Source organism: Taurulus bubalis, assembly GCF_910589615.1.
Source record: "Taurulus bubalis genome assembly, chromosome: 2".
Classification (NCBI taxonomy): Eukaryota; Metazoa; Chordata; class Actinopteri; order Perciformes; family Cottidae; genus Taurulus; species Taurulus bubalis.
This window is the reverse complement of record NC_136590.1, coordinates 35,324,687-35,350,791: the sequence shown is the minus strand read 5'-3', so window position 1 is coordinate 35,350,791 and position 26,105 is coordinate 35,324,687. Positions and strand designations below refer to the sequence as shown.

The 26,105-nt window shown below is 39.9% G+C and overlaps 4 protein-coding genes across 4 annotated transcripts; 2 read left to right on the top strand and 2 right to left on the bottom strand.

Moving 5' to 3' along the window:
* Positions 1–3,457: 3,457 nt before the first annotated feature.
* On the bottom strand, positions 3,458–8,250 carry htatsf1 (HIV-1 Tat specific factor 1). The gene is made up of 10 exons (XM_079237501.1): positions 8,081–8,250; positions 7,372–7,536; positions 6,463–6,697; positions 6,206–6,253; positions 5,943–6,097; positions 5,594–5,757; positions 5,380–5,476; positions 5,208–5,297; positions 4,957–5,094; positions 3,458–3,854 (listed from the first exon to the last, which is right to left on the bottom strand). Exons 2-10 carry the CDS (start codon positions 7,534–7,536, stop codon positions 3,606–3,608), a joined length of 1,341 nt encoding a protein of 446 aa, XP_079093627.1. The 5' UTR covers positions 8,081–8,250; the 3' UTR covers positions 3,458–3,605.
* A 232-nt stretch (positions 8,251–8,482) lies between these two features.
* Positions 8,483–10,271, top strand: bod1 (biorientation of chromosomes in cell division 1; the record flags this gene model as incomplete). Its single annotated transcript, XM_079237503.1, has 3 exons — positions 8,483–8,623; positions 8,872–8,996; positions 9,274–10,271. 3 exons carry the CDS (start codon positions 8,483–8,485, stop codon positions 9,485–9,487), a joined length of 480 nt encoding a protein of 159 aa, XP_079093629.1. The 3' UTR covers positions 9,488–10,271.
* Positions 10,272–13,477: 3,206 nt separating this feature from the next.
* Positions 13,478–18,939, top strand: stc2b (stanniocalcin 2b; the record flags this gene model as incomplete). Its single annotated transcript, XM_079237867.1, has 4 exons — positions 13,478–13,607; positions 15,039–15,181; positions 17,620–17,831; positions 18,612–18,939. 4 exons carry the CDS (start codon positions 13,478–13,480, stop codon positions 18,937–18,939), a joined length of 813 nt encoding a protein of 270 aa, XP_079093993.1.
* A 486-nt stretch (positions 18,940–19,425) lies between these two features.
* Positions 19,426–25,564, bottom strand: bnip1b (BCL2 interacting protein 1b). Its single transcript, XM_079237504.1, has 6 exons — positions 25,454–25,564; positions 24,076–24,168; positions 23,887–23,978; positions 22,993–23,100; positions 20,760–20,878; positions 19,426–20,568 (listed from the first exon to the last, which is right to left on the bottom strand). Exons 1-6 carry the CDS (start codon positions 25,535–25,537, stop codon positions 20,372–20,374), a joined length of 693 nt encoding a protein of 230 aa, XP_079093630.1. The 5' UTR covers positions 25,538–25,564; the 3' UTR covers positions 19,426–20,371.
* Between the last annotated feature and the right edge of the window lie 541 nt (positions 25,565–26,105).

Genomic DNA, 26,105 nt, shown 5'->3' with positions numbered 1-26,105 from the left:
GAGTATTTTATTAAGTCTACATGGGAATTAGCATCAACATATACTTCAAGGACCAAAAGTATCCCTCATGCAAAATGACCTATTTCAGAATCATGAATATGATCAATATATTTTGGCCTATAAACTGCAATAGTGTGTAAGCATCCCTTTAATGTTGCAGCTGGGTAAAATGATATAACATACTGCTTATAATAACACATAATAATATGAGTTATCATGTTCTGGAGAAATAATTTGAATATTTAAACTAACTATTATCAGTGGAGAAGAAGTATAAAGTAGCATAAAAAGCAAATTTTGAAATCTACTTTGGCTGAATCTAATCTCCTTCCCCTCCGGGTCAAGAGTCTGTTGAAGATCAACATGTTGCTGTTACTCAACCTGCATACTTTCATGTATGAAATAGGAATCTTCTCACACATACAGCACCACCACTCTCACTCACACCCTGTTACAAGTCTATCCTCTCTGGTTTTCCTCTCAATCACATAACCACATAACCATATGCAGTGAACTAATGTCAAGATGTTTTTGGCGGTAAGACTGTTCAGAGAACCACAATACAATATGATATAAGCATTGATAATGTAGGAAACATGCAGACAATTGTACATAATCATTTGCATTAATGTGCCAAAAGATATGAAATTTGCTCAAATTCATACAAAGTTGTTTTGTGAATGAGCACAAATGACTAGATGATTGAAAATTCTAATTCTGATCTAAGAAAAGGACCACTACTACTGAGAAAAACGATATTACCTTCAAATTTTAGCTAAGCACATTATTAGTAACTTTCCGCTGCATGCTTTCTGCAAGCAACATTTAGTTGGAAACTGTGAAAATATTTGCAAAGCTTCAAAAAGCCAGTCCTGCTATGGCGCTAATGTGACATAACTCTAATATCTCCTTTAAATTAAAGCAAAGTTCACCAACCATCAGAGGCAAAAGCAGCATTACAGTGCTCTCTAGTGGTGAGGCAGGGTGGAGAGTAGATGCTGCAAAGTTTTAGAATCATTAGCAGGAAATTACTAAATGACTAAATGTTTTCAAAAGAAACGTGATGTGAGTAAACTACTGTCACTTCAACTGGCAGGAATACTTCTGTGAGGTTAAATTGAACTTTAATGGACCCTCAAGATTAATTTCGGGATTACACACTTTTTTGTTTGCTGTCTGTTTTGTTCTGTTGATTCTGTGATTCAATGTTGTAGAACAATTTAAACAAGATAGAAATCAAAGCAAGACACTTTTTATAGGCATTGAAAAAATACATTAAATTACAGGCAGGGAGTTGGTAGGGGGAGAGGGCAAGGGATACAATTGCAAAAGAGGGAGCGGGGTTAGAAAGGTACACAGGATGTTACTCCTCTCTCCTCCTTCTTATCTCTCTCATTTATCTGCTTCTTCTCTCATTCCTTCTCTTTTATCTCCTTCTTCAGCCTTTTTTCTGTCCTCCTTTGCCTTCTTTTCCTCCTTTTTTATCATCGCCTGCTCTTTGTCAGTTTTTAAAGCGAGTTCCTGAAATGACAGAGACAGCATATAATTCAGTATTTTCTCTTAGAAAGGTGAACTCTGTTCATTAGAATGATCAATTGGTCGTGTACCTGAAGCTTCTTCTTTTCTTGCAGCTGAGCTCTTTATCTGCTGTCTGCTCCCTCGGAGCAGCAATTCCTGCAGCCAGCGATGTTTTCTGCTTTGTAGTCCATAAGGACTTGTTGCAGGCTGAGAAGGATTGTGCTGATATCACTCTGGGAGTACTGACAGTTGTAAATATACATGCAATAGACACGTGAATTAAGTGTTTCCATTCGCATTTATTGTAAAAGAGCCCTGCATCCCCACCAGCAAAATGGAATTTTCTTTAGGCATTGCTTCAGCCAAAAGTTTAAAAAATGTCAAATTCTCAATTAACTATTGAGTATTGATGGTATTCAAAGGTACTTTAAATACCATATTGTAAAAAGTTAAATGCTTATGTATTTTTTAAAAGGAGGCCTAACGTGCTATATATAAACTGTAACAGTATCAAAACACTCAATCCATGAAAAACTTGTCATGTAAACTAAAACAGTGACACGAAAAGTCGACTACTGCAATCAAAACTTGATTGATTGATTATGTTGTAACACTTAGACTAATACACTACAGTTCAAATGTCTGATCAACTTTAGAAACAATTGTGGACATGAAAAAACAAACATATAACGCTAACTTACTGTCCACATCTCTTTAATAAAATGAATAGCCTATAAATAATATGGGGAAAGTAAGTGGCTAATCTATCTTAATATCAGATTACCCCTTTTTAAAACTATTGAAAGTAATTGTATTTGTTGAAGCTTCAGACAAAAAAGGAAAACAATAATAAGCTGCCCTAAATCAATATAGCGCTAAAAAAACAAGTCTTTGTCTCCTGCTCAGAAAATGTTATCTCGTCTTCTTCTATTGAACACAGATACTGTAGCGGTATTGGAGTTGTAGTATTTACTTGTAGTTCTGGTTTACTTTCCACACTTGTAGTTTTACACTGTGTTTCTCGTTTGAGGATCAGGTTGTAACTCACTGGAAGTTTGTCACAAGGTTTAAATCAAACACTGTATGTTGTCATCGAGCTGCATCTCGTCTCATTACAGTTTTCAGAATGAGACGTCGACTTGTGAGACTTCAAAATGTTACAAACCCAAAAGACTTTATTAAACACATCGATACTCATATTTACAAGACAACATCCAAAGGGAGTCTGTGCTTCTAATAATAAGTTTGTCTTATAGCACACGACCCTTGTTACCACCTCAGAGATGCAGATACTGGACACCAAAAAGGAAAAGGGCAATCATATTTTTGTTTGCATTTATATAGTCGATGCACTATCTATCTATCCAGTGTAAATTGAAGTATATTGGGTCTAGTTTTTAAGTCCTTTTTGCATGAAATAGTGTATGGCAGGACTCACTGGAACCCGAGTAGTCAGCACATTACTATCTGATGTCTATCCCATTTATGAAAAGCACAAAAAAGTTGCTGTTTGAAGCACACATGCAACTTCTGTGTAAATGAAAACTAATTATGTTATATGTGCTCTGTGTTGAAACTTACATTTATTTTGAAATTTGATGTTATATTTGGACTTTTTACTATCATACATATGTACTTTCTACAAAGTTTGGCCGAAATGACGATCTATACCATGTAACAATATACATTTGTGTATTTAATAAATCGACCCGAAGTGTCCGTTTAAAATATCTGTTCAGTCTCAGTTGTCTTTTGTAATTCATCAAGATTCCAACTGAAAAAAATATAAATCAAATGTAAAAAAAAAAAAAAGATTCCAGTTCATCTGCACAAAACCACAAACAAACTGGAACACTGAACTTCAAGGAAAGCGGTGCTGTTTGTCAAGAGCAGATCTAATTACGGTGTAAACTAGGGTAGACAATAGGGTAGACAAAATCATAATTTTATTTTTCTACATTACATAACAGCTCAAACTGTCCAAATACCACCACCTGCTCCTCCTCCTCCGTGTTTACCACAGTTCACAATTTAGCAGGACAGTCCTGATTGGTTGCCATAGGGACCAAAGCTGAACATTTAAGTATCTAGGCTTTCTCATCATCACTTCCTTCCATGCTGCTATCTGTAGATTCTGCATCCTCTTCCTGTTTCTGTGGTTCTATTTTGGGATGCTGTTCGGGCTCCGTGGTGTTGGAGGGTTCTGTGGGTTCTGTTTCGGTGGTGCTGCCCTCTGCTGGCGGGGCAGTGTCGTTCTGCGGGCCCTTTTCGCCCCCCTCCAGGAAAGTAGACCAACCTTTCAGTCGCTCCTCCCGCTCACGCGTTGTCTCTTCCACCTGCACAAACGGTATCAGCATTTTAAGAAGGCAAATTCTTTCCAGATGCAGAGTTTAAGTTAATTAGGGATATCACAATAACTCAAATATCATATAAAATATATATAATATAATTAGGGCTGGGCACATTAACGCGTTAACGCAGCAATCCATTAAAGCCGACAATGATTTTATCATGCGTTCACAGCATGTTGGTTTGTTTTTTTGCATTGGGAGGGGCTTAACGTTACACAGCATTGATGCAGCAACCAGCGTCCTTAGAATGGCAACGAATGATGGCGTCCAGACGCACCGTCGTCAGGAAAATACACAAGTTGTATGAAACGGAGCGCACTACACAAGTGACGGCGTTACAACGTGCACCAACTGTTGCGCTCACTGAGACTACTGGACATCGCTGTAACCACAGTTATTTCGGAGTTACAGTTTGTAGCGTACCCCTCCGACAGATGGTCTTGCACTTTGACTGATGTGTTTTATTTATTCCAAAACCAACATAAGAACTTGTGCCTCTTCGGAGGAGTGCTAATACTGTTTCTTCCTCCATTCAAAATTGACCGTAAAGACCGTAGCTTTAGCCGTTAAGCGGCGCACTATGTGACTTCCGTTTCAACTCTGTCTTTCGCCTTCAAAATAAAAGCACCTTATCTCAAAACAGGAAACAGATACATTTTGCTTACGGCAGACAAAAAATATGCAACAAAAACAACCAAACTGATTGACAAACTACAGAACAGACTGTTTATGTTGTTCCCTGACAAAAGACAAATGTTTCTTCTGGTACCTGTTCATAAAAAAAAGAAAACTGATTTATATACTGTATGTTAACATGCTGTTGCTCCGAGAGTGCCTGTTATATTGTTCTGATAACATTACTTTAAAATAAAAGTGTGCAATACACTAGTTTTTCATTCATTATTGAATTTTGCGCATAATGTGATAAATCGCTGTTAATCGCAGAAAAATCATGGGATTAATCAGTTACATTTTTTCATCTTTGCCCAGCATAGATAATATCCCATCGAATTTCCATAATGAAATTTGATGGGATATTTTCATCATCCTTCTTGCTTGGTCCTTCTGTATTTTGCATTTGGTTTACCTGATAGTCTGTTGTTCCATCCCAAAGCGCAGCAGTCAGCTGCCTCCCTCCAAACCAGCGATTATTGAACGAATCTATGCACGCATCCGCTTGTTCAGGCTCCTTGAAAGCGACTGATGCCACGCCGTCCGGGTGTCTCTACGGCACAAACACGACCACATACCAGCTCCTTATTGATGCCACGAACATACAATGCAAACCATTCTAATATAACTGCAAAAAAGCATAAATAACATAAAACTTAAACTTACATCAAAGAGGATGACCTTCTTGACCCCCCCAAACTTCTCACACTCTGTCCGCAGATCCTCGCGATACTCATTCAACTCCAGTGGGTCTTCCTACGAAGGCCAACACAGAAATTAATACCCTCAATGGACAGTGAGTCAGTGAGTGAGTGAGCGAGTGAGTGTCTCTCCGCACCTCAAAGTCACTGGGGTGGAACATGTTCCTAATGATGACTACTTTTTCATGCCTCTTCCTCAATTCTCCTTGCTTCTCTGGCCGCCAGTCCAACTGTCTGCAGAGACACACACAAGAAAATGCTCAATTACTTGTATTTTGTTTGTTTATCCCTCCATGCAGAGTGGGACTAGTGGGTGGTTAACTAAAAAGGGAACAAGGAAGTAGAATTTACTTCTGTTGCTGCTGCATTCTTTTCTTATAGTCTTTGTTCTTCTTCTTCTTCTTGCTGGCGTCGTACTGGCCCTTCAGCTCAAACCGGGCTGCTTCCACATGGAGCCTGTAACCTCGGACCTCCGACTCGTCAATCAGACGGAGAGCCAATTCCACGGACTCCTTCTGCAGAGAATCACAAACACACGTCGTCACTTCGCTGTAGTGCAATGCAATACTACTGTAACTAATACTTCTTCTCTATACTGTGTCATTGAAGCCAAAACCCATGCGGAACCCTTGTGGTCACGCAGCTGTGGTAACTATAAATTAAGTAACTACTAAATTTAGGCAGGCAAGGACAGACAGACCTTGAGATAGCAGCAGAGACCATCTCCCTTCAGATTTCCCTCTTTATCCTTGTAGAGTTTGACCTTGTACTCTTCGCTAACGGGGTCCCGCATCACAATGCCGCACTTGGTCATTAACTCAGCAAACTCCTCTGTGCTGATGTCAGGAGGCAGGCCTGAGGAGGAAGAAGTTAGGGAGAGAGTAAAATAAAATGAGAATAGCCAGCTACTCACTAGACAGCTGTCTACTTGACAATGGGAAAGGAAATGTCAGCAATACCAACCTGATACGTAGACGTTTGTGTTTTTATTTTCTTCTAAATCAAACCATCCTACAAGCACGAGAAAGGAAAAAGCATTTATCAAAAGAAACATTTGTACGAACATAAATTCAGAAAGTGTACATAAAAATGTATACTGGTAATAATCCCTATTGTAGACAGGGGTAAAGGTGCTTTTTTTAAACACCATTATTTACCATTTGTCTGTTAGTTAATCCACTGGTTTTCTCTCTTCTCTATGGTTGTGGATGTCACTTTACCTGGATCTGGTTTTCTCTTCTCCCCTTTCTGTTTGGCTTCTTCCGCTGTGGTCTCATGCTGGTCTGGGTTTTGCTTCATGGGGGAATCTCCTGCTTTCTCTTTTTCTGATGGCTTGCTATGTGGTTCTGGGGCTGCTGGGTTGGAGCTGCTCACTGCAGCGTTGTTGACATCTGGATCTCCATCCGGAGTGAAGCCATAGTTGGCCTGGTAGGCAGCCATGAAGTCCTCTGTTATCTAGAGAAATGAAGCAAAACCTACTTAAAATTAACACAAACTGTTACGACTACATACCAAAAAGAGGTCTGCGATCTAATAATGCATTGTATTGCCAAGTGTGGTCAGTGGCAAGTACAAGCTGGTATGATGGAGACCTTGAATTTTTATGTCAGCATTATTGTTGCTATGCCACAGCGCTCCCAGTCAGGATAGCATTGTATATAATCGTAATCAATCGAAATCGCAATATGGCCAATTACAATTTACAAATCGCAGGAAGTGCAAAATGTGTTAAAGGCGAAATGTGTGATGTCAACTTACTATTTTAATTTAAATATTGTCATGCTGCAATGCTGATGACCTGACCATCACATCATATTGTACAGGCTTAAGAAAACTATCTTTGTTTAGTACAGATTCCCGCAAAAATAGCACCATTATGATTTGTATATGTTGTTCAATGAAAACTAGGATAGTGATGTAAAAATAATAATGTGCTAATGTCGCAAATCATATTGCAATTGAAATATTAGAAAACAAATCTTTAAAATTGTTAAGCCCTACTGTGGGCTAAACAGAACAGGTACAATCCATAGTATAAATATGTGAAAGAAAATAGGATAGATCTGAAGCTCAGGTACTGAGAGCCTTCCAATAGCAAATATATGAAGTAGGAAAACAAAAGTTCATACTTTAGGGAACCAGGCCTTCTTTTCATGGTCCCAATCGTACACGGTCCCATCCTCTGGGTCAGTGTAGGTGTTGGGGTCAGAGCCGCCCTGGTTTCTCCGATCATATAGCTCCTGCATCCGCAGCTGCTCCATTAACTCTTTGTTGGCATCTGATTGAGTGCTCATCTGCAACAAGAAAGTGAAATAATCCAGGTCAACAAGCATTCCATTTCATCATGTATAAAGATGCCGTATTATACCCAAATGTGGCAAAGAAGCTCAATGTGTCTTTTCGCTGTGCTCATAGATGTAGTGAACATCTGACAGAATATTTGGTTCAACAATAACATTAAAGAAAGGTAGTAGGCGTGCATCCCACTGCCGGGCCTGTGCTGTAAAAACAAAGCCATGCAATTAGCCAACCAATCAAATGTTGCTTCTGGCACTGTCGCCGCCCCATAAATCATGAGAAAGGTGTCAGTCAGAGCCTTTAAGTCTTCGCACCATGATGTGTTTGATAAACTGACTGCATGAAGCGGGGACAGAAAGGTAGTTTACACAATTCCGCTCTTTACTCCACTGTCGATGTTCAGTTCACATTAGGATAATTTACTGATGGGCATTTGGTAACATTGAACGGTCTGTGCTTGTGAGTGTGAAGATAGTTAGGAAATCAAGTATTTGATGTTAGCCAACACAGCTAACATCGGTGCACGCTGGCTATCGTTACCTTTAACAACAATGACGTTCGTCCGGCCTAAAATCAGTTGTGGGCGAAGGTTAACGAAACGGATCCCCTCCGTCTGAAGACCCAACCACAGAAACGATCTGTGTTTTGAGAATTCGGCCAGTGTGTTACACGTATATACTACCTTTAGATTTACGCGCAAACGTTTACCCTTCCACCGGACACTTGAATGAAGTACTTCCGATGTCAGGTTTCGACTACGCATGCGTGCCAACTAAAAACAGAGTGCTTGATTTTTCATACAGCGTCTACCTTTTCCCCAGAGGATCTACCGCGATCACTCCGCCCGCTGTTTTGCTAAGGGCCGCATGAGTAGAAAGCAAGCGCCCACGGCTCAGCTAGCTAGCAGGTACGTTAGCGAACCTCTAGTTAGCTCGGTTTGTCATGGCGGACGGTGGCGGTAACGGTGCAGGAAACCTCCCACCGGGAGACCCGCAGCTAATCGGTATGATCGTGGAGCATCTGAAGAACCGGGGACTTTTTGACGAGTTCCGTCGGGACTGTCTCGCCGACGTTGATACGAAAGTAAGCCAGTCGGCTAACGACACCGCTTTAGTTTAACAAGCCAGAAACTAAGCTAAGCTGGGAAAGGCTCGAGCTTGAAACTTTAGTTAGAATTGGTTACTATATCTCGCTTACGTTAGTTATTGTTTCTAATTTAAATGGGAATAGTGTGTGTCCTTCTCATTGGTACGGTCTACTTTCCATGTTACAGTATACTTTGCTGCATCACTGTATAATGACTGGGTTTATATCTCTGTCGTTGCTGCCAGCCTGCCTATCAGAACCTGCGGCAGAAAGTTGACAACTATGTTTCGTCGCACCTGAGCACACAGGACTGGAACCCGTCCATCAACAAGAACCAGATGAGGAACGGACTGAGACAAAGTGTTGTTCAGTAAGTGTTACTCTCGGCTGTCTTTGATTTTATTACTCGTAATCTGTTTAGAGGAATAACAATGTCGAATGAACAGCTGCTTTATGAGTTTAGAATATTTTAGTTGAATTGTTTTCAATTTCTTCAGGATAAGTAACGTTTTTATTGTAATCTATAGACTAGTCTGCAGCAAATTATTGTAAATCAGTTCAATTCAGTCAGCTATACTGCTATTGCTTTAGTTGCAGTCAAATAACAGTACCCTTTTGTGTCATTATTTTTTTATTTTATTTTCTAGATCGGGTATGATGGAGTCCGGTGTCGACAGGATCATCACTCAGGTCGTTGACCCCAAGATGAACCACACTTTCCGGCCGCACATAGAAACTGCGATCCATGATTTCTTGTCAGGGGAAAAGAGGGAGGAGAACTCCTTGAGTTGTAACTCTGCGCCTTGTGAGCAGACAGAACTACAGGAGGCACCATCTGCTTCTGGCCCCAAAACCCCTTGAGGTCTGTCTAAAAACTGAAGAACGTTGTAAGGCCAAGAACAATTTAGAACTGTAGTTAAGACATCGCTATTTTCCTTCCTGTTGCAAGTACACATGGTGGTCGGCACATAATGGTGTATGGCTGTGTTGGCCTTTTTGAAAGGTGCCCCATTAGACACAACGAAGAAGAAGAGGTTGTTTTCATGCTATGCCTTTTCTGAAGAGCGTCTGGAGTGTTTCTGCATTCAAGGTTTTCAGCATGATATGATGTTAAATTGCTCGTCTGCGCCGCTCTAGGCCACTACTGGAGAAGTTGGACAATGTGGAGCGGTGCACTTTCAATGCACAGCTCTGCCTCTAGAAAATGTGTGCTATCAGACGGATTTTTACTTTGAAATTGTATATTATGTAATGCAGATTTCTCACTCAAGCTGTTGTCGTGACATTTTCCACAAATAACATGTTGACTAACCGTTAGTCATGTAAACTGCACTGATGCATCATGACCTACCATGACTGGAAGAAAGTAATTTGGCTCGTTTCAGTTGGGAGAATTAGAGAAGAAGAAGCAGTTTCTGTCTCACTCAGAATTATTGAAAGACATTTATGTAAAGATATTTTTACAGTATCTAGGTGTCTACATTTTTTCACGCTACCGGATTTCCTTTTTCTTGCATGTATTCAGCGTTGCTTGTGCTTTACTAAACACAGTTGACATCATGTCCCTCTTTCTTTTCTTATTGTACCCATTTGTAGTATCTGTGCCCTTTTTAAAAAAAAAAAAAAATATTATTAAAGAAACTCTCCTGTATGCAAAGCTGTTGGGTTAGTTTTGTTAAGCCACACAGTCAATTCTTTCCTCTGAATGATGGGAATAACTTTGTTTCCTGCATAATCATAAAACTGAACCACTAGATGGGGTAATTTTTCTCAGTTGGTCATTTTAAAGACAAAATCCACCCAAAAGTATTCCAAGGCTTAAATGTTTGAGGCAAACTGTGGATTCCACCACATGACACCTATACAGGGTCTATCTGCATGTTTGAGAAAGGCCATTACCTATGAGGTCTAAAACTAGGAGTCATCAACGCTGCAGAGGCCTAATGGTGGAAGGAAAAAACATTTCCATGTAATGTTTATCTCCAAAGTCATAGACATAAGCTACAAGTAGTGCCTCAGTCTGGTTTTGTTTCTGATTTCCTCACAATAAAATTAGAGGTATTTCTGAGCAGTTTTATTTTCAAGGCCTTCACAAATCCAGTCTTAAACTTCAATCCATCAGTTTTGGGGATTTTTGTGTGTGACATCGCAGATTGTGTAACTTTATTAATTTTAACTACTTGTTTTTGGCAGTGATGCACACGTGTCAGAGTGCGTCCAAAAATCGGATGCCCCCTGTTCGTCTGCGTGTTTACTTGTAAAATAAAATACGCTTTTACGTACTGCACAGAGCTAATTTAATTTATTGACAAAATTGGTCAATTGTTCTATCCTTATTGCCTATTTCAACTTAAAATAATGAAATACCCAACTTGCAAAAATAAATCAATGTATTAACCACTTATTCATTTAATTTACTTATTTAAGTGATGCTCATGGTGAAAAAAACAGCAATATGGTTCTTGAATTTGATTAAATGGTGAACTGAATCTGAGTTTATAAAGCCAAACGTTCATGCTTCCTCCTGAGTTCAGTAATTACAGAGCAGATCCTGAAAGAATATGATTTATATTCTATGCACGCAGAAACACATTCAGAGGCAGCCATGTTATTCACAACATGATCGTGTGGGAGTCCGAGCTGAAGAGGCTCCTGCTTGTGTGCTGTTTGCACAGTGGTGTCTATATGCATTAGGGTAGCATTTTGTGATTGTGTATGTGTGTGTGTTCAGTGTTGGGGTGAAGGGTCATTGCGTGGGTGGTCATCAGGGGTTGTGTGAGGGAAGCTGTGGGATGTTGTTTTGAAGCGGGATGAGACAGAACGCGCTGAAAAGGTCAGTGGGGAAAAGTACTCTTAATGAACGTCCGAACATTAGCCCCTCAAAGGATTGTCTTCCCCAACTGGGCCTCTGCATGGACACACATAAACTCCCTGTCTCTGTACCTTGAACTCCCGCTACAGCACCCACACACACTTGTTCTAAACCATCTTCACTGGAGGCCTCTTGGATACAGGGTAGATGAACCTGAGGAGGCATAGTAGCACGAATTTTGTTTTTTTGTTACTCACGTGGCGATGCTGATGCCACGGTGTCACATGACTGTGGTCGGTCTTTGTTGATGTCAAGGGTCAGAGGTCATGGTTGTTAAGAGACAAAACACGACCACAACAACTGGGCTGCGAGAATGGGCGTATGGTAAAGAACACAAAAATCAAAGCATAGCTCACTTTGGACTCGCAAACAAAAGCATGTTACTCTTTCTATGTGACCGCAGCTTACAAGTTGTCTGTAACAGTTATTGTAACCAAATAAAGCCTCATTACCGATCTGAAAGTACAAAGTAGTCTCTTATTTATGTTTTTATTTCCTATCCCCTGTAGTTTTAGAGAGTCAGTTCAAAAACGTCTCACTTACCTTTAGTGGTATATATAATTATACGTACATGGTTTAGTTATATCTGCTGAGGTTTTAAGAAATCTGTCTGAGATGTCTGGCTACTGCCCGTGAAAGAGGTCTGAAATTAATGACTTATTATTCCCAAAAGAATTATATATCTTAAAAACATTTTGACAAGAGACATATACAAAACAATAACCTGAGTTAGTCAGAGCATAACAAAGTATAATATTGTGTGCATTAAACCAAACCAAAACAGCTATGGGTTGCATTGTGTTTAGCTTTTCTCGTTGGTAATAATTCAGTTATAGACGTCAGTAATATAGAATACTATAGTCTTATTGATATAAGAATATCAGACAGACAACCTCTCTCTCTCTCTCTCTCTCTCTCTCTCTCTCTCTCTCTCTCTCTCTCTCTCTCTCTCTCTCTCTCTCGACTGTTGCATGTTTCCAAACTTGGCCAGCTAACTTCCTTCTGTAGCAGAGAGAAATAAATAAAGAATTGAGTAATGTGGGGTTATGAAGTACAACGCTGCTCATGGTAAAGTCACTTACAATCTTAAAGAAACCAATGAAAGTACACCTACACATTTCTGTAGCTTTTCTCGTTGGTAATAATTCAGTTATAGACGTCAGTAATATAGAATACTATAATCTTATTGATATAAGAATATCAGACAGACAACATCTCTCTCTCTCTCTCTTTCTCTCTCTTTCTCTCTCTCTCTCTCTCTCTCTCTCTCTCTCTCTCTCTCTCTCTCTCTCTCTCTCTCTGTCTCTCTCTCTGTCTCTCTCTCTCTCTGATACGTTTCTCACAGCACGTTTCCCTGCCAAGAAAGCAGCTGCTATCCTTCAAACACACTCGTAACACTCTGGCTGTTGGGTAATTGAGTGTGGATGTTTTGAGTGGTTGACCTTGCAGACTCAAGAGGAAGACCTTATATAGAAAGTTATGTTATGCCAACATAAGATGGAATATGAAAGCGCCCTCTGGATGCCGACTCCAGTGGAGAAACGAGATGCAGGGCTCTAATGGGTGCCCTAAATGAAGACACCGCGATGCAGTGCCATATAGGCTGCCTTGCATGCACCCACCCAGCCTGAGTGTGCCACTGGTATTTGATAATACATAGGAAACCTATCTCTCCTTGAAGCCCAATCAACGAGTTTATTCAAACGCAGCTGCTCAGTTACATTCTGCTCCCGTCAGTCCCCTTTTTCTCTCATCAATGATAAACTGTTGGCTCTATTGGAGTGCGTTCACAGGGCTGCGCTGTGATTGGTGGAGATAAAAATGTGAACGCGCAGTGATCATGTGGCTTTATATATTTCAGCCTTCATGCCGCGGAAATACTTTACAGCGGGAACTCTTCTGGAAGGCTGCACCTCGTGGCTGCTCCAACCTATAACACAAACAAAAAGCTCACAACGACGCTTTGGTTCGTGTGAAGCATGCCGGCGAACTTGTCCGCTGTGTTTTTCCTGCTCCTGGCCTGTCAACAGGTGCTGACCATGGATCTGCATAATGTCTATGAGAAACAAGTGAGCCAAATCAAAAAACGCCTGTCTCTGCAGAGCACAGGTGAGATCTAACAGCAGGTGTACTGCTGCCTTGCCTGTCTGCCTTTTGTCACCCTGCATCCAGATATTTACAATGTTTATTTAAAGGAAGGAGTCTCCAGAAAATCATTCACGGTGTGACTTAAAAGGTGCCTGTAGACGCTGGCATTTTTTGGGAAGCTTCGTTTACTGTTTAAATATGGGCTGATTGCATTTCCTTAAATTGGGTTGTTTTTGGACATGCATTCTGTATTTACTCTGCTGAGAAAACCTTCAGTATTTTAGACCTTCGTTAGCACTGCTCAATAGGGAATGTTGTATGTGTGGTCTGTCTGCGGCATTGTAATGCCTTAGTGACGTCACACTGCCATAACAATTTTGTTATTTCATTTACATGTATTAGAAGTACATTAGTAGTGAGTCTCTTCTGGCGCGTCTGCAGTGAAGTGAGTAGGTTAAACTGACGGTAAGGCGACTGATGGTTGCGTCATATTTTTCATCTTCTATACGTTGGCCGTTCATTGCATCGGCAAAATCGTTGGCATGCCGTGCAGCCCTACAGAGTGTATCAGTTTCCTCCAGCACATTCCCTCCATGACAGCACAGCAAAGCGCCTCCGACCTGGATCTGACCGGAGGGCTGCACAACATCAACAGAAGCAATATAGATATCAACAAGAGCAACATCATAATCTATCCCTATGTTTGTAAAAGGTTCAGGTGAATATATAATCCCCCCCAAAAGTCTCATCTGTTTCTTGAGGCCTCAGGTATATAGGGATATTGTCTCATCAGCAAAAGAGAACAACAATTATTCTCTAAGCCCCTGTGAAATAGTACCCCTAACCAGCACAAAACATTTTGGGTTGAAAAAAAGATACACAGCGCTGTGCTATCAGGGTCGGATTTAATATAGAATATATTGCTATTTTTAAAGGATTTTTTGAATGGATGCTAATTTTAAATACATTTAAAAACAATCTCACGTACCCCCTGAGTGCCTCCACACCTCCAGGGGTACACGTACCCCCATTTGAGAACCACCACGCAATATCTTTATTTAGAATTGAAATTTAATGACAGGGAAGTAGTTACTTAATCTATTCTATTCCTTCATACTGTACATTTCAAGCACTTCAAGAAATATTGCTTTCAAAGTGCTGTCCATCACTGATGTTGCACAATTTGAGCTTCTGGATGATGTTGGCCTCTTCTCCCGCTGTCCACTACAGTGTAGCTTGTTTTATAGGACATCTTGAACTTCCCAGAATCCAAACCAACGATAAAAGAGCATGTTCCCAAGGTCATCCGGATGTGTAATATCAATGTATTTTTAATGCTCATTTGTCTTCTCAAATCAGAATGCAGCGCAGTAGGACATATGATTTAAGAGGCACTTGATTCTGTATCACTATGATAATACTGATCACTCTCTGTGTCTTTCTGTCTCTCAGCGGAGATTCAGAGTTGCCTGGTGAGTTCAGGGGATGTCGGCTGTGGGACGTTTCAGTGTTTCAACAACAACTCCTGTGAAATCCAAGGGCTGCACCACATCTGTCTCACTTTGCTGCACAACGCTGGGCGCTATGACTCACAGGTGGGCTGCAGCACGACAATTTAAAAGAAAAAAAATTGAGTTATGGTGAGGTCACTACATCTAACCTATTGTTCTTTTTTTTTGACGAAAGCAACACATTTGGTACATGTATATCTTTATATGTTTCCAAAAGATCTCGATATTGTGTCATGGCATTCTGACGTGGAAGGCATTTGTTTCTGGCATTCAACGGTTTCCATATTTTCAGTTCCTCAAATATTAAATGTTTTATTAGAATGTACGGCAAAAATAATTGAACGAGCGAGGTGGTTGAAACTCAACTCCCGCAGCATAGGCCAGACAAGATTATATCATCCTTCCAGCTTGTTCTGGGTCTACCCCAGGGCCCGGTAGACCTCTAAAGAGAGGCGTCTAGGTGATATCCTGATCAGATGTCCTAACCACCTCAGTCGCCCCTTTCTCCGAGCTTTACTCTGAGCTCCCTCCGGATGTCTGAGACTTCTCACCCATTTCCTCAAAGGCTTCGCTCAGCCACCCTACGAAATAAGCTCATTTTGGCCGCTTGTATGCGTGTTCTCATTCTTTCGGTCACTATCCAAAGCTCATGACCACAGGTGAGGGTCAGAATGTGGATGGACTGGTAAATTGAGAGATTTGCCCTCTGCCTCCCTCTTCTCCACAAAGGCCTGGTACATCACTGCTGACGCTGCACCGAACCCCCTGTCCACTTCACGCTTCATTTTTTACCTTCACTTGTGAACAAGACCCCGAGATACCTAAACTCCCTCGCTTTGGGCAGTGACTCGCGTCCACCCCCGACAGCGCAAACCAACGTTTTCTGGCAGAGAGCCATGGCCTCAAAATGAAGATACTGACTCTCATCCTGGCCGCTTCATACTCGCCCCAGTGCGTTCTGGAGGAGACATCAACATTCTGCATGATTATATGGTACTTAACCTAAAAAAGGAAAACAATGTTTGCTGACAAAATAAAACTACGATAAAATTATTTATTGATTCAGGGTTTTACATAATGAAAATATAATATAATAAAATCACCAAATACTTTGCAAAAGTCCATAGAAGTGTTTTTATTTTGTTCTCACTCAGCTATACTATGGTCTAGAATCTAGATTATGTCTGTTATTGCTTTTTGTCCAAAGGGATAGGAAAGGTTGACCAACCGCCGGTGGACATTTTGAGAAATGTCTATCATGGCCACTATGATGGAAGTATTTGATTGCCCAATACCCACTTTAGTTACCAATATATCTATCAACACATCTGCCAAATGTTGGGCTTTTGTCACAAAATGGTAATTGTTATGTAATGTTGAGCTATGCCATCCCACTATAATGCTCTCAGGCATGTTGTGTGGTTTGAAAATATTGATACACTACACTGCCTTTAATATGACATTTTAATGGCATACTATATACGTACTGTACTATGACATCTTTATTACTTTTTCTATACAACACTGTTCTATTTCTTTTTAATGTAAATGTATGACATAATTTCAGTATACTATACTACTATGTTATTTTTATGGCGTACTATACCTTTGATGTATGATGTAGTATACTAGGACTTTTCTTAGGTCATTTTTATTTTACTACTCTTTTTACAATTTTATGGCATGTTCTATGAATCTTTTATGATACTATTCTTTGAAATGCCTTGGCATATTATACTATCCATTTTTTAACTTTTTATTGCAATAATGACTTTATATGAAATACTGTATTAGGACTTTTCTTTTGACGTTATTCTGTATCATTACTTTTGATAACATTTTCTTTTCAGACATACAATAGCCTTTTTTCTGGCATTCTTTCCGATGACTTTTAATGACCTTTTCATGCCAAACTTTGATACTACATACATACTACCCTATGACTTTTACGGCAGTTCAGACAGTTTTATGATATGAGTTTTTAATGGCATACTAGAGAATCACTTGCTCTATGACATTTTCATTCATCTATGACTTCTTCTGTCATATGATATTAATGTCATACCATATCATACATAATAGTATGCCTATACTTTTATATATAGTATGGAGTATGGAATATATTATATATATATATATATATATATATATATATATATATATATATATATATATATATATATATATGCATATCCTAAACTGTGATTTTTCTTTAATATGGATCCTATGTATACTACACATTTTTTACATTGTTATGGCATTCTATACAATATATTTTTTAATGGCAAACACTACTGTGACTTTTTAATGACATATACTATGATTTCTTTGCAATGTTCTATACTTTGACATGGAAGTGGCAGCAGCAGGGGAGATGGCACAAGTCGCAAGCCAGATTTGACATTGTGATCACTCACTACATGCAGCTTTGTTGACCGAGCCATCAGAAATTAAACTGATTCCTCCTTTTGCTCTCCTCCTCCTCCTCCTCCTCCTCCTCATCCTCATCCTCCTCCTCCCAGGGAAAGTCCTTTGTGAAGGAAGCGTTGCGTTGCATGGCGCTGGGACTGCGGCAGCGCTTCAGCTGCGTCAGCCGGCGGTGCTCGGCGGTAAAAGAGATGGTGTTCTCGCTCCAGAGAGAGTGTTATTCCAAACACCAGCTCTGCCTGGCGCCACGAGACCACATGGAGACCATGGGCAACCTGGTCCAGTTCCACCTGATGTTTCCCCCGGGGTGAGCGACAGAGACACACACATAATCAGTCAACTTTTATCACCAACATCCTCTGTAAAATAATATATTGACCCATAGTTTACTATATATATATATATATATATATATATATTTATATATATATATATATATATATATATATATATATATATATATATACCGTTATATCTGCAATGATCTTATATTGATCAATATATTGGCCCCGCCAATTTGTTGGTTGAGCTCATTGAGAACAATGTAGTTGTAAAGTCATCTTTCATCCTTTTGTCTCCAGGTTGGTTCCCTATATTTATTAATTTTGCATTCCTCACCACTTTTCCATTATCTAAGTAGAGGATGACAAATATGTAGTACCCATTTGTTTAAAAAAAACGAAAGTTGGGATGTTTCCTCTCTCCCTGTGGATACATTGCAAAATAGTGAGCCCACACAGGGAATGTCAATAAACCTGTCCCACATTAAAAAAATAGAGGCAGTTTGCAGACATTCATGCAGATTCTATAGTATATAGTATAAAGTAAGATAGTCATGTTATACTTTGAAGAAAAAAAAAAGTAAAAGTATGTAATTAAAAAAGTAATGACTTTGTATTTCATGAAAAAAGTAATAAGTCATAGTAGAGTAATAATGTCATGACATAGTATATCATGTCATTAAAAGGTCATAGTATGAGTCAAAATATCTGCTGTCAAAAAATTATAGTCTTACTTTAAGTGGTGTTTTCCTAAATATACTATCAGTCTGTGTTGAAAAATCATTCTCGTGTGCTTGGGCCATTAGACCTTACGTGGAACTGATGAACTTCCTGTTGAAGTGTGGAGACAAGGTCAGGTTGTGGGTCGGCCAGCGGCTGCGCAGGCAGTGCGAGCATCACTGGGGGGCCCTGTGCAGCAGCTTTGGCAGCACCTGCTCTCCCAGCCAAGCAGACGCGCTGCCGCACACCACCGCTCCACCACCCGCCGTGTCCACCGTGTCCGGGCCGATCACCAATCAAGGGCCCCTGCAGTCAACCAAAGTACCAGAGCACCGAAACGGGCCGAGTCAGATTGACAACGCAACCGAATTTGGTCTCTTAGAGTCTGAGAAATCCAACGTTACTGCTTTGTAAACAGGGTACACAAAGGTCATTCACTTATTAGTAGTAGTGGTCATAGTTTAGTGTCTTATTGCTGGGGAAAGCAATGTAACATAACTTATTATTAATCTGTTGGGTATCTGTGCTATATTATTATTTTTTACAAGGATGGAAACCATGTATCTACCTCTCTTCAACGTCACAGTAAACAACAGTGGCTGTATCCTGCAGCAAAGGGCAGTGACAAACACGAGTAAACGCCACAGGGAATCACTCAAGTGCAGCTGAGTGTAACTGGCTCAAAGTCAGTATTCTACCTATTTAAATTAGTTTTTGTATTTATGAGTATTGTTTTATTATGCACTGTGAAGTGGACATGCTATCAAACATCTTGTAGACAGTCAGGGTTCAATCTGCAGGAAGGAAAGCACTCTTTGGTTATGACATTATAAATGTGTATTTTTGATGCTTTACTTGACTCACATGTCATATAGACTACAGGTTTCAAAGCTATGTTTTGTAACTTTTTATTTCTCAAAATACATGTGTAGGCATTTGGATTGAAATTATATAAACTACAATGATGTCACTTGACAGAGAGAAGTGTGTTAGTCAGTCTGTATGGTCCTGTAAAATAGTTCTTCATACAAATGAACAATAAAGCGTCTCTGATGGTGGTAAATGTTGGGTATCCTGCCATCTACTGGCAAATCTGTGGCAATGCTTCATATCAATGTTTCCCTCTATATATGGAAATATAAGTATTTTACTTTACTCCCACAAACATTGTTCAACATTCATAACATCTCTAACTTAATGTGGAAGACAACATTTACGGGATAGGTAAGTAAACAGATTTCTAAATCAGTTGTCTAGACTTCCGAAGGAAGAAAGGCACAAGGCAAATTGTCAATAACAGTGGCATCTTTGGAATAGTCGCCCAGAGCAGACACACAGACACTTTCTATGTCGAATACACACACAGATTGTAATTTGACAAAAAGTAAGTCAAGTTTGATGTTTACTATGGCTTTGACCCTTGTTAGTTCTGAGTGCCAGATGAAGTACGAAGGCCTCAGAATACTTCAAAGTGCTTTTCTAAATCAGTCACGCTACTTTACTAGTGCAGAGGTGTAAAAGTAGACTCAATGCTCTGTTCCACTGCTGACACTTTCCATGCAACACCATTCAGGCCTTCGAGGAGAGACTTCCTGAAAGTGAGCACTCTTATCTTAAATTTGTATGAATTGACACTTCAAGACGACAGTCACTCAAAAGCCGTAGCTCTTGGGATGCGATGTGGGAAAGAAGGAGGAAGCTATGACGGCTTCGAGTGTAGCTATTTGCAAGAAGTATAAACACTTTTGCCTTTAGACATGGTTGAACGGTAGCATGCTGAGGCTTTAACCCCATCACTGTTGTTGCATGAAACCTCAGAATACCTATTTAAGTTCACCTTAGGCAGCTAAATAAAAGGGAAGAGACGTTTCTTAAGGATGTAGAGGACGGTGGCGAGGAAGAGGGCCACAGCCAGGAAGATGAGCAGCTTGTCTGTCAGTTCCCGTCGATTGTACTTCAGGATCAGTTTCCTCCCCAGGTGAATGGTTCCTGTCATGCTTTTAAACTCCTCATTGGTTTCCTGCACTGTCCTTGAGGAAGTGGCTGTGTGAGGAGAAGAACAACAAGGAGAAGTAAACAAGGTTTAGGAGGGAAGATGTGTTTGTAAATATATATGAGCGATAGAAACATAAAAAGGATGTTCACAAGGACAAATATTGTAAATTGGATTTACCTATTGTACACAAACGATAACCCTGACAAAGTAAAACCCATGTACAAAGAGATTTTTTTACCCAGTGTGCCGATAGTGTCCTCGCTCTGCTTCACCTGTTCAGCCATCATCCTGCTCATAGACATCAGACTCTCTGTGATGTTGCTACTGGTTTCTACGAGGCTTTCTTTGGTCGCCTTCCTGATATAAAAACACACACAAAGCAGATCTGAGGTCTGTATGGGGTCAAATCAGTCAATATCCACAAGCACAAATGGGATCCACGCGCAAATAGCTTTTGCAAGTGCGGCACAGATTGCTCCGCACAGTAAATCTTTGCTTACGCAAGCAAAATTGAAGCACGCGAGGAGAAAACTTTGCTTTGAGTGTGAGGAGCTTCCCCGGGCACACAACTTCCATCTTCTGCTCGCTAAGCTTTCACCTGCTGGGGGGGATTTGCAGCATATGACCAATCACAAACCTACACAAGTCTAGTAACTGTCGGTAGAGCATTTAAACAAGTTATGATCAAAACCATAATCTAGGCAAAAAGCAGTGTGACTGCATATGTTTTTAATCATTTAAGTAAAAACTCATTACAAATAAAATGACTGATGAAAGCTCCAGTCGGACAGGATTGATATTACAGGGTGGTGGTTAACGATTTAGCGGTAATTATATTATTAATAAAGACAGTCAGAAGAAACTTAAATGTCTGTTTCTGAATACTGAGGAGGCTGCTTTTGCAGTAAGAAAGAAACTCTCAATAGTGAGAGAGAAACTTTTAAAATGCAAATAGTCTTTACAGACTGGACTTAGGTTAGGACAGGGGTCAGCAACCTTTCCTATCCAAAGAGCCATTTTGTCCTTTTTTCCACCCAAAAAAATCCATTTATCTGATCTCACAACGTATAACGTTTTATATATAGTCATATTATACATACAAAAAACTATAGTTTGTTCTATTTATGAAATTATAGAACAAGAATAAAGACAATTCTTGACATCAGAATGTGAGGATAGGGAACCTGACATTGACAACCATCATCCTGAACACCAAAACACAAAATCCTGGGACTCCACATTACTAAATACCTCACTTGGTCCCTGAACATGTTACACCTGGTGAAGAAAGCCCAGCAGAGGCTCTTTTTTTTGAGGAAGCTAAAACAAGCTGGCCTGCCTCCTGCACTTCTGGATAACTTCTGCAGGTGTGATAGAAAGCATCCTCTGCCAGTGCTTTACTGTTTGGTACTCCAGCTGCACAGCAGAGAACAGGAGGGACCTGGCCCGGGTGGTTAGAACAGCACAGAGGATTGTGGGAGTTACCCTCTCTGACCTGGACACCGTGTATGCTGGCCGCCTCCAGAAGAAAGCCAGCAACATCTACAAAGACATCACACACCCGTGTCACTCTCTGTTTGTTCCACTGTCATCAGGGAGGAGATTCAGGACTATTAAAACCCGAACTAAGAGGCTGAGGAGCAGCTTTTTCCCCAGAGCGGTTTCCTCCGATCCCCGTCTTCCTCCGTGAGTTTTTCATTTTAAAACGCATATCTTTTGCTACGTTTACACTGAGCGTCCTCACTCTGCCGGACTTTTAGAGCACCACAAACGGAGGAAGACAGATACGTCTTTTCTAGCGGACGCCTCACTGTCTCATGAGCTGCCACACAACCAACAGCCGTAGTGGAGTTTGGAGACGTGATCCACTTCCTGAAAGTATATCTACTTTTCTCAGTTTGCTGCAGCAGTTGAGAAAACGCTCTTCTTCGCTTATCTGCAGCTTGATACTTTTTAGCAAATGCTGTGTGCTTGCTCTGGAAGTCTTTCAACATCAAATGTTTTTTTTTGTGCTAATTTCTCGCCACATATCAAGCACACAGGTCAGCCAGCATCGTTGGCAGTGAAAGCAAATGAATACGTCCACGCAGAATTAAACTCTATTTTTCTTTTTTTATCTGTTGATAGTATAGCGCGGGGCGGGGCTCTGCAAATCACAAGTAGCCACCTGCAGGGGAATGTGCTTGACAGCGACATAATAGGATGTGACACACATGTTTTTTTTTTTTTAAAGCCTCAGGGAGCTGCGACAGAGGGGCTAAAGAGCCGCATGCGGCTCCGGAGCCGTGGGTTGCCAACCCCTGGGTTAGGAAGAGACCAGAGAGTTGGACTGAGGTATAATAAATACTGGGATGTGGGTTTAGGTCAGAATAAAATCAAAACACATGCCATGTTAACTTTATAAATGGTGTGAAGCTGATTGACTCTTCCTTCCAGCACCACAGTAAAGCCTCAGCTCTGGATTTACTGACCTTTGTCTGGTGCTCTGGTTTTCTACTCCACACAGCAGGTCGTCCTTCTCCGTGTGGTCTATGACTAGTTTACAAGCCAGGTTAGCTTTCTTCCACGCTGTCTGGTTACTGGAATCCACAGAAAAAAACAACACAAAAAACAACTTTCAGAATTTTAGTTTTTGTTATAGATTTCTTCATCTCAACTGGTCTGTGTGTCTGAATCTTTTTGTGTGCATGCTGTTTAAACTCATAAATATCAAATGTAATACTATTTATCTGCCTCTCAAACTACTGATAGATAGATAGATAGATAGATAGATAGATAGATAGATTTGTTTGTAGCAGCAGCAAGCAAGTTAGAGAGTAAACATTAAAAATATGAAGTCTGTAAATATTCAATATATACACAATACAATAAAATCCAAAGTATATACAGTGTATATAAAGTATATACAGTGACTAACTAAACGACAAAAGCGGTGCTCGGGTTATTGATGATTAAATTGACGATTAAATTGACAGAGGATCTGGCCAGAGGTGATTTATTATAAAGTCTTATTGCAGTTGACAGGAATGTTCTCAGGTTTGAATATATTGCAATTTTTTTCAAGGTTCAACACCTAGAATACAAACTACCAAAAGCACCTTGGACTGGGTAAATTAGAGCTTCCTATTTACACTCCTAATCCTATTAGTCTTGGTCTAATTCCAACCCACCACAGGAGACCGAGGCACCAACAAACCTGATGCAAAGAGAGGTTACAGCCAAGCATTACAGCTCATTGTGAAGTGTTGACAGAGAGCGAAATACAGATGGGTTCACTCACTTACACTTGACTGGACGCTTGCATTCAAGCAGTATTGATGCCGTCAATAAAGTCAGTGATTCAGAGGGAAAATGAGTTCACACACCTCAGCATTTGCCTTCGCTGGCTCTCTGTCTCTGCCTGGATGGCCAGTCTGTCCGTCTCTCTGTCATATTCTCTGGCCATCTGCTCCAGGTCCTGACAAGACAACACTAAGTTAATTAAAATAGTTTGGATTTTAAGCAAGAAATCTGTTGGATGCAACACAGTGTACACATGTGATGTCAGGGCTGACCTGTATTCTGAGTCTGAGCTTGTTGAACTTCTCTTTGACCTGCGAGTTGAGCTCCATGAGAGTTGACTGAGGTCCAGGGCAATCCCTGATGTCCTGCAGGTAACATAAATAAAATGACATGGTATGTATTCACGAATATATAACATTGACCAGGAGCTACCCTAAGGCCTGTAAGAGCAAAACTAATACTGAAACATAATACTAACGACTGATTTAGAATTTTATTTTGGAAAATACAGCTCGACTTAAATTATTCTGTTCGTTAAATATAATGCATTTTACTATAAGTTAAAAGCAGTCTGATGGTGACCTATAATCACATACAGAGAGATACTGAATTAAATTATCAATCTTTTCATATTTATCAATAATGTTTTATCATCATATTTTCTACGTAAACTGAAACATTTTTGCCATTAATCCTGTAAATCAAATTAAAAAAACACAACAGTTAACTGTTCTTTTGATTAATCAATTTTACTTATATTAGTTAAATGGACTATTCATCTAAATAATACTACAGTATATTTATGTCATGTAAATATTTTCAAATAACATGATACAATAAATGTTAAGGGTGCAACTCTTATTTATAAGCAGATGTATCTACCTTCTTGATTAAACAATGTATCATTTTGTCTATCAAATAATATAAAATTAAAATAATTTTCAAAAAGAATGTTTGTCTGATCAAAATCCAAGATACTCAGTTGAACAACATTATGAAAGAAGACTAAGAAAAGACGGAAACACTGACAAACGAAAAGCTGACTCAAGTACAAATCTGCTTGAGGAAGTTATTTCAAATAATGCTTCGCTTATATAAATGTAAATAATGAATTTGCTGTCAATTAACTAAACAATTAACCTGCTAGCTGTTTCAGCTCCAATAGATTTAAATGTAAAAAGTATATATACAATGGGGTTTAGATCTCATGTCTAACTTTAGGTCATTAGTGTGTACGTTTGGTGACGCTCTTGGGGTTAATTTACAAGGTCACAAGGTTAACTTGCAAGGTCACTTCTGTATCATTCCTGGTTTGGTCAACATGTCCCGTGTGAAGCTTAATAACAGGTCAGGTGTCAGGGTCTGTCAGCCAATAACAACCTAATCACTCCTCATTGATCCGGCCGCCGCTTCGCTACTTTTACGACAACGTCAGACAGTAAGAACATCGAGGGAACGTATCTGTTAGCAGTGAGGGAGGAGAATAAAGTGAAACAGATGTACTCTCACGACACTAAAGAGCCGACACCTGGTGTCCCTCTTTCCTCCGTCTTTACCGTTTTAGCCGTTAGCTTCGCTTTGTTGTTAGCTCACGGTTAGGGGCAACTTTCGACGTCGCCTTGGGGAACAAACGACGTTTTCACTTCTTACCTGAACGAGAGCCTTAATTTCTAGGTCATATTTTATCATTTCTTGTCCACAGATTCGGACGTGGACATCCGCGGAAGACGCCATATTTGTTTTTGTACGACAAGCTGGAGGCCCAAAAGATGACGCGCCCTGCGGAAGGCGAAGCCGTGACGGGTTTGCTGTCACTCTGCCAATAACTATGGTGTGATTAATTATTCATTTATTCTGTTTACATAATAGACTTATTAACGAATAACCATGGAAGTCTATTTCTGTCAGTAAAATAAAAAAAATATTATTATTAGATAGAAAGACAATGCGATAGAAAGTCGAAATTATGACTAAAAAGTCTAAATGTTGAGAAAGAAAGTCGAAATTGAGACAGTAAGTGCGCATGTGTTTTTTTTCCAATAAGAGATCATAAACAGAAAGGGAGATACCTGACATGATGAATTACAGAGCATGACAAATCATGTTTTAGATAAATAAATAAATGTCCTCAGGGATGAATTATTATTCACTTATGTTACTAACAATGACTCTCCTGGTTATCTGGTGGAAAAAAACAGAAGCGCATGCACACTTACTATCTCATAATTTAGACTTTCAAACTCATAATTATGACTGAATTATTCCATAGAATGGGCTGATGGGCTTCCATAGCTTGGCCTTC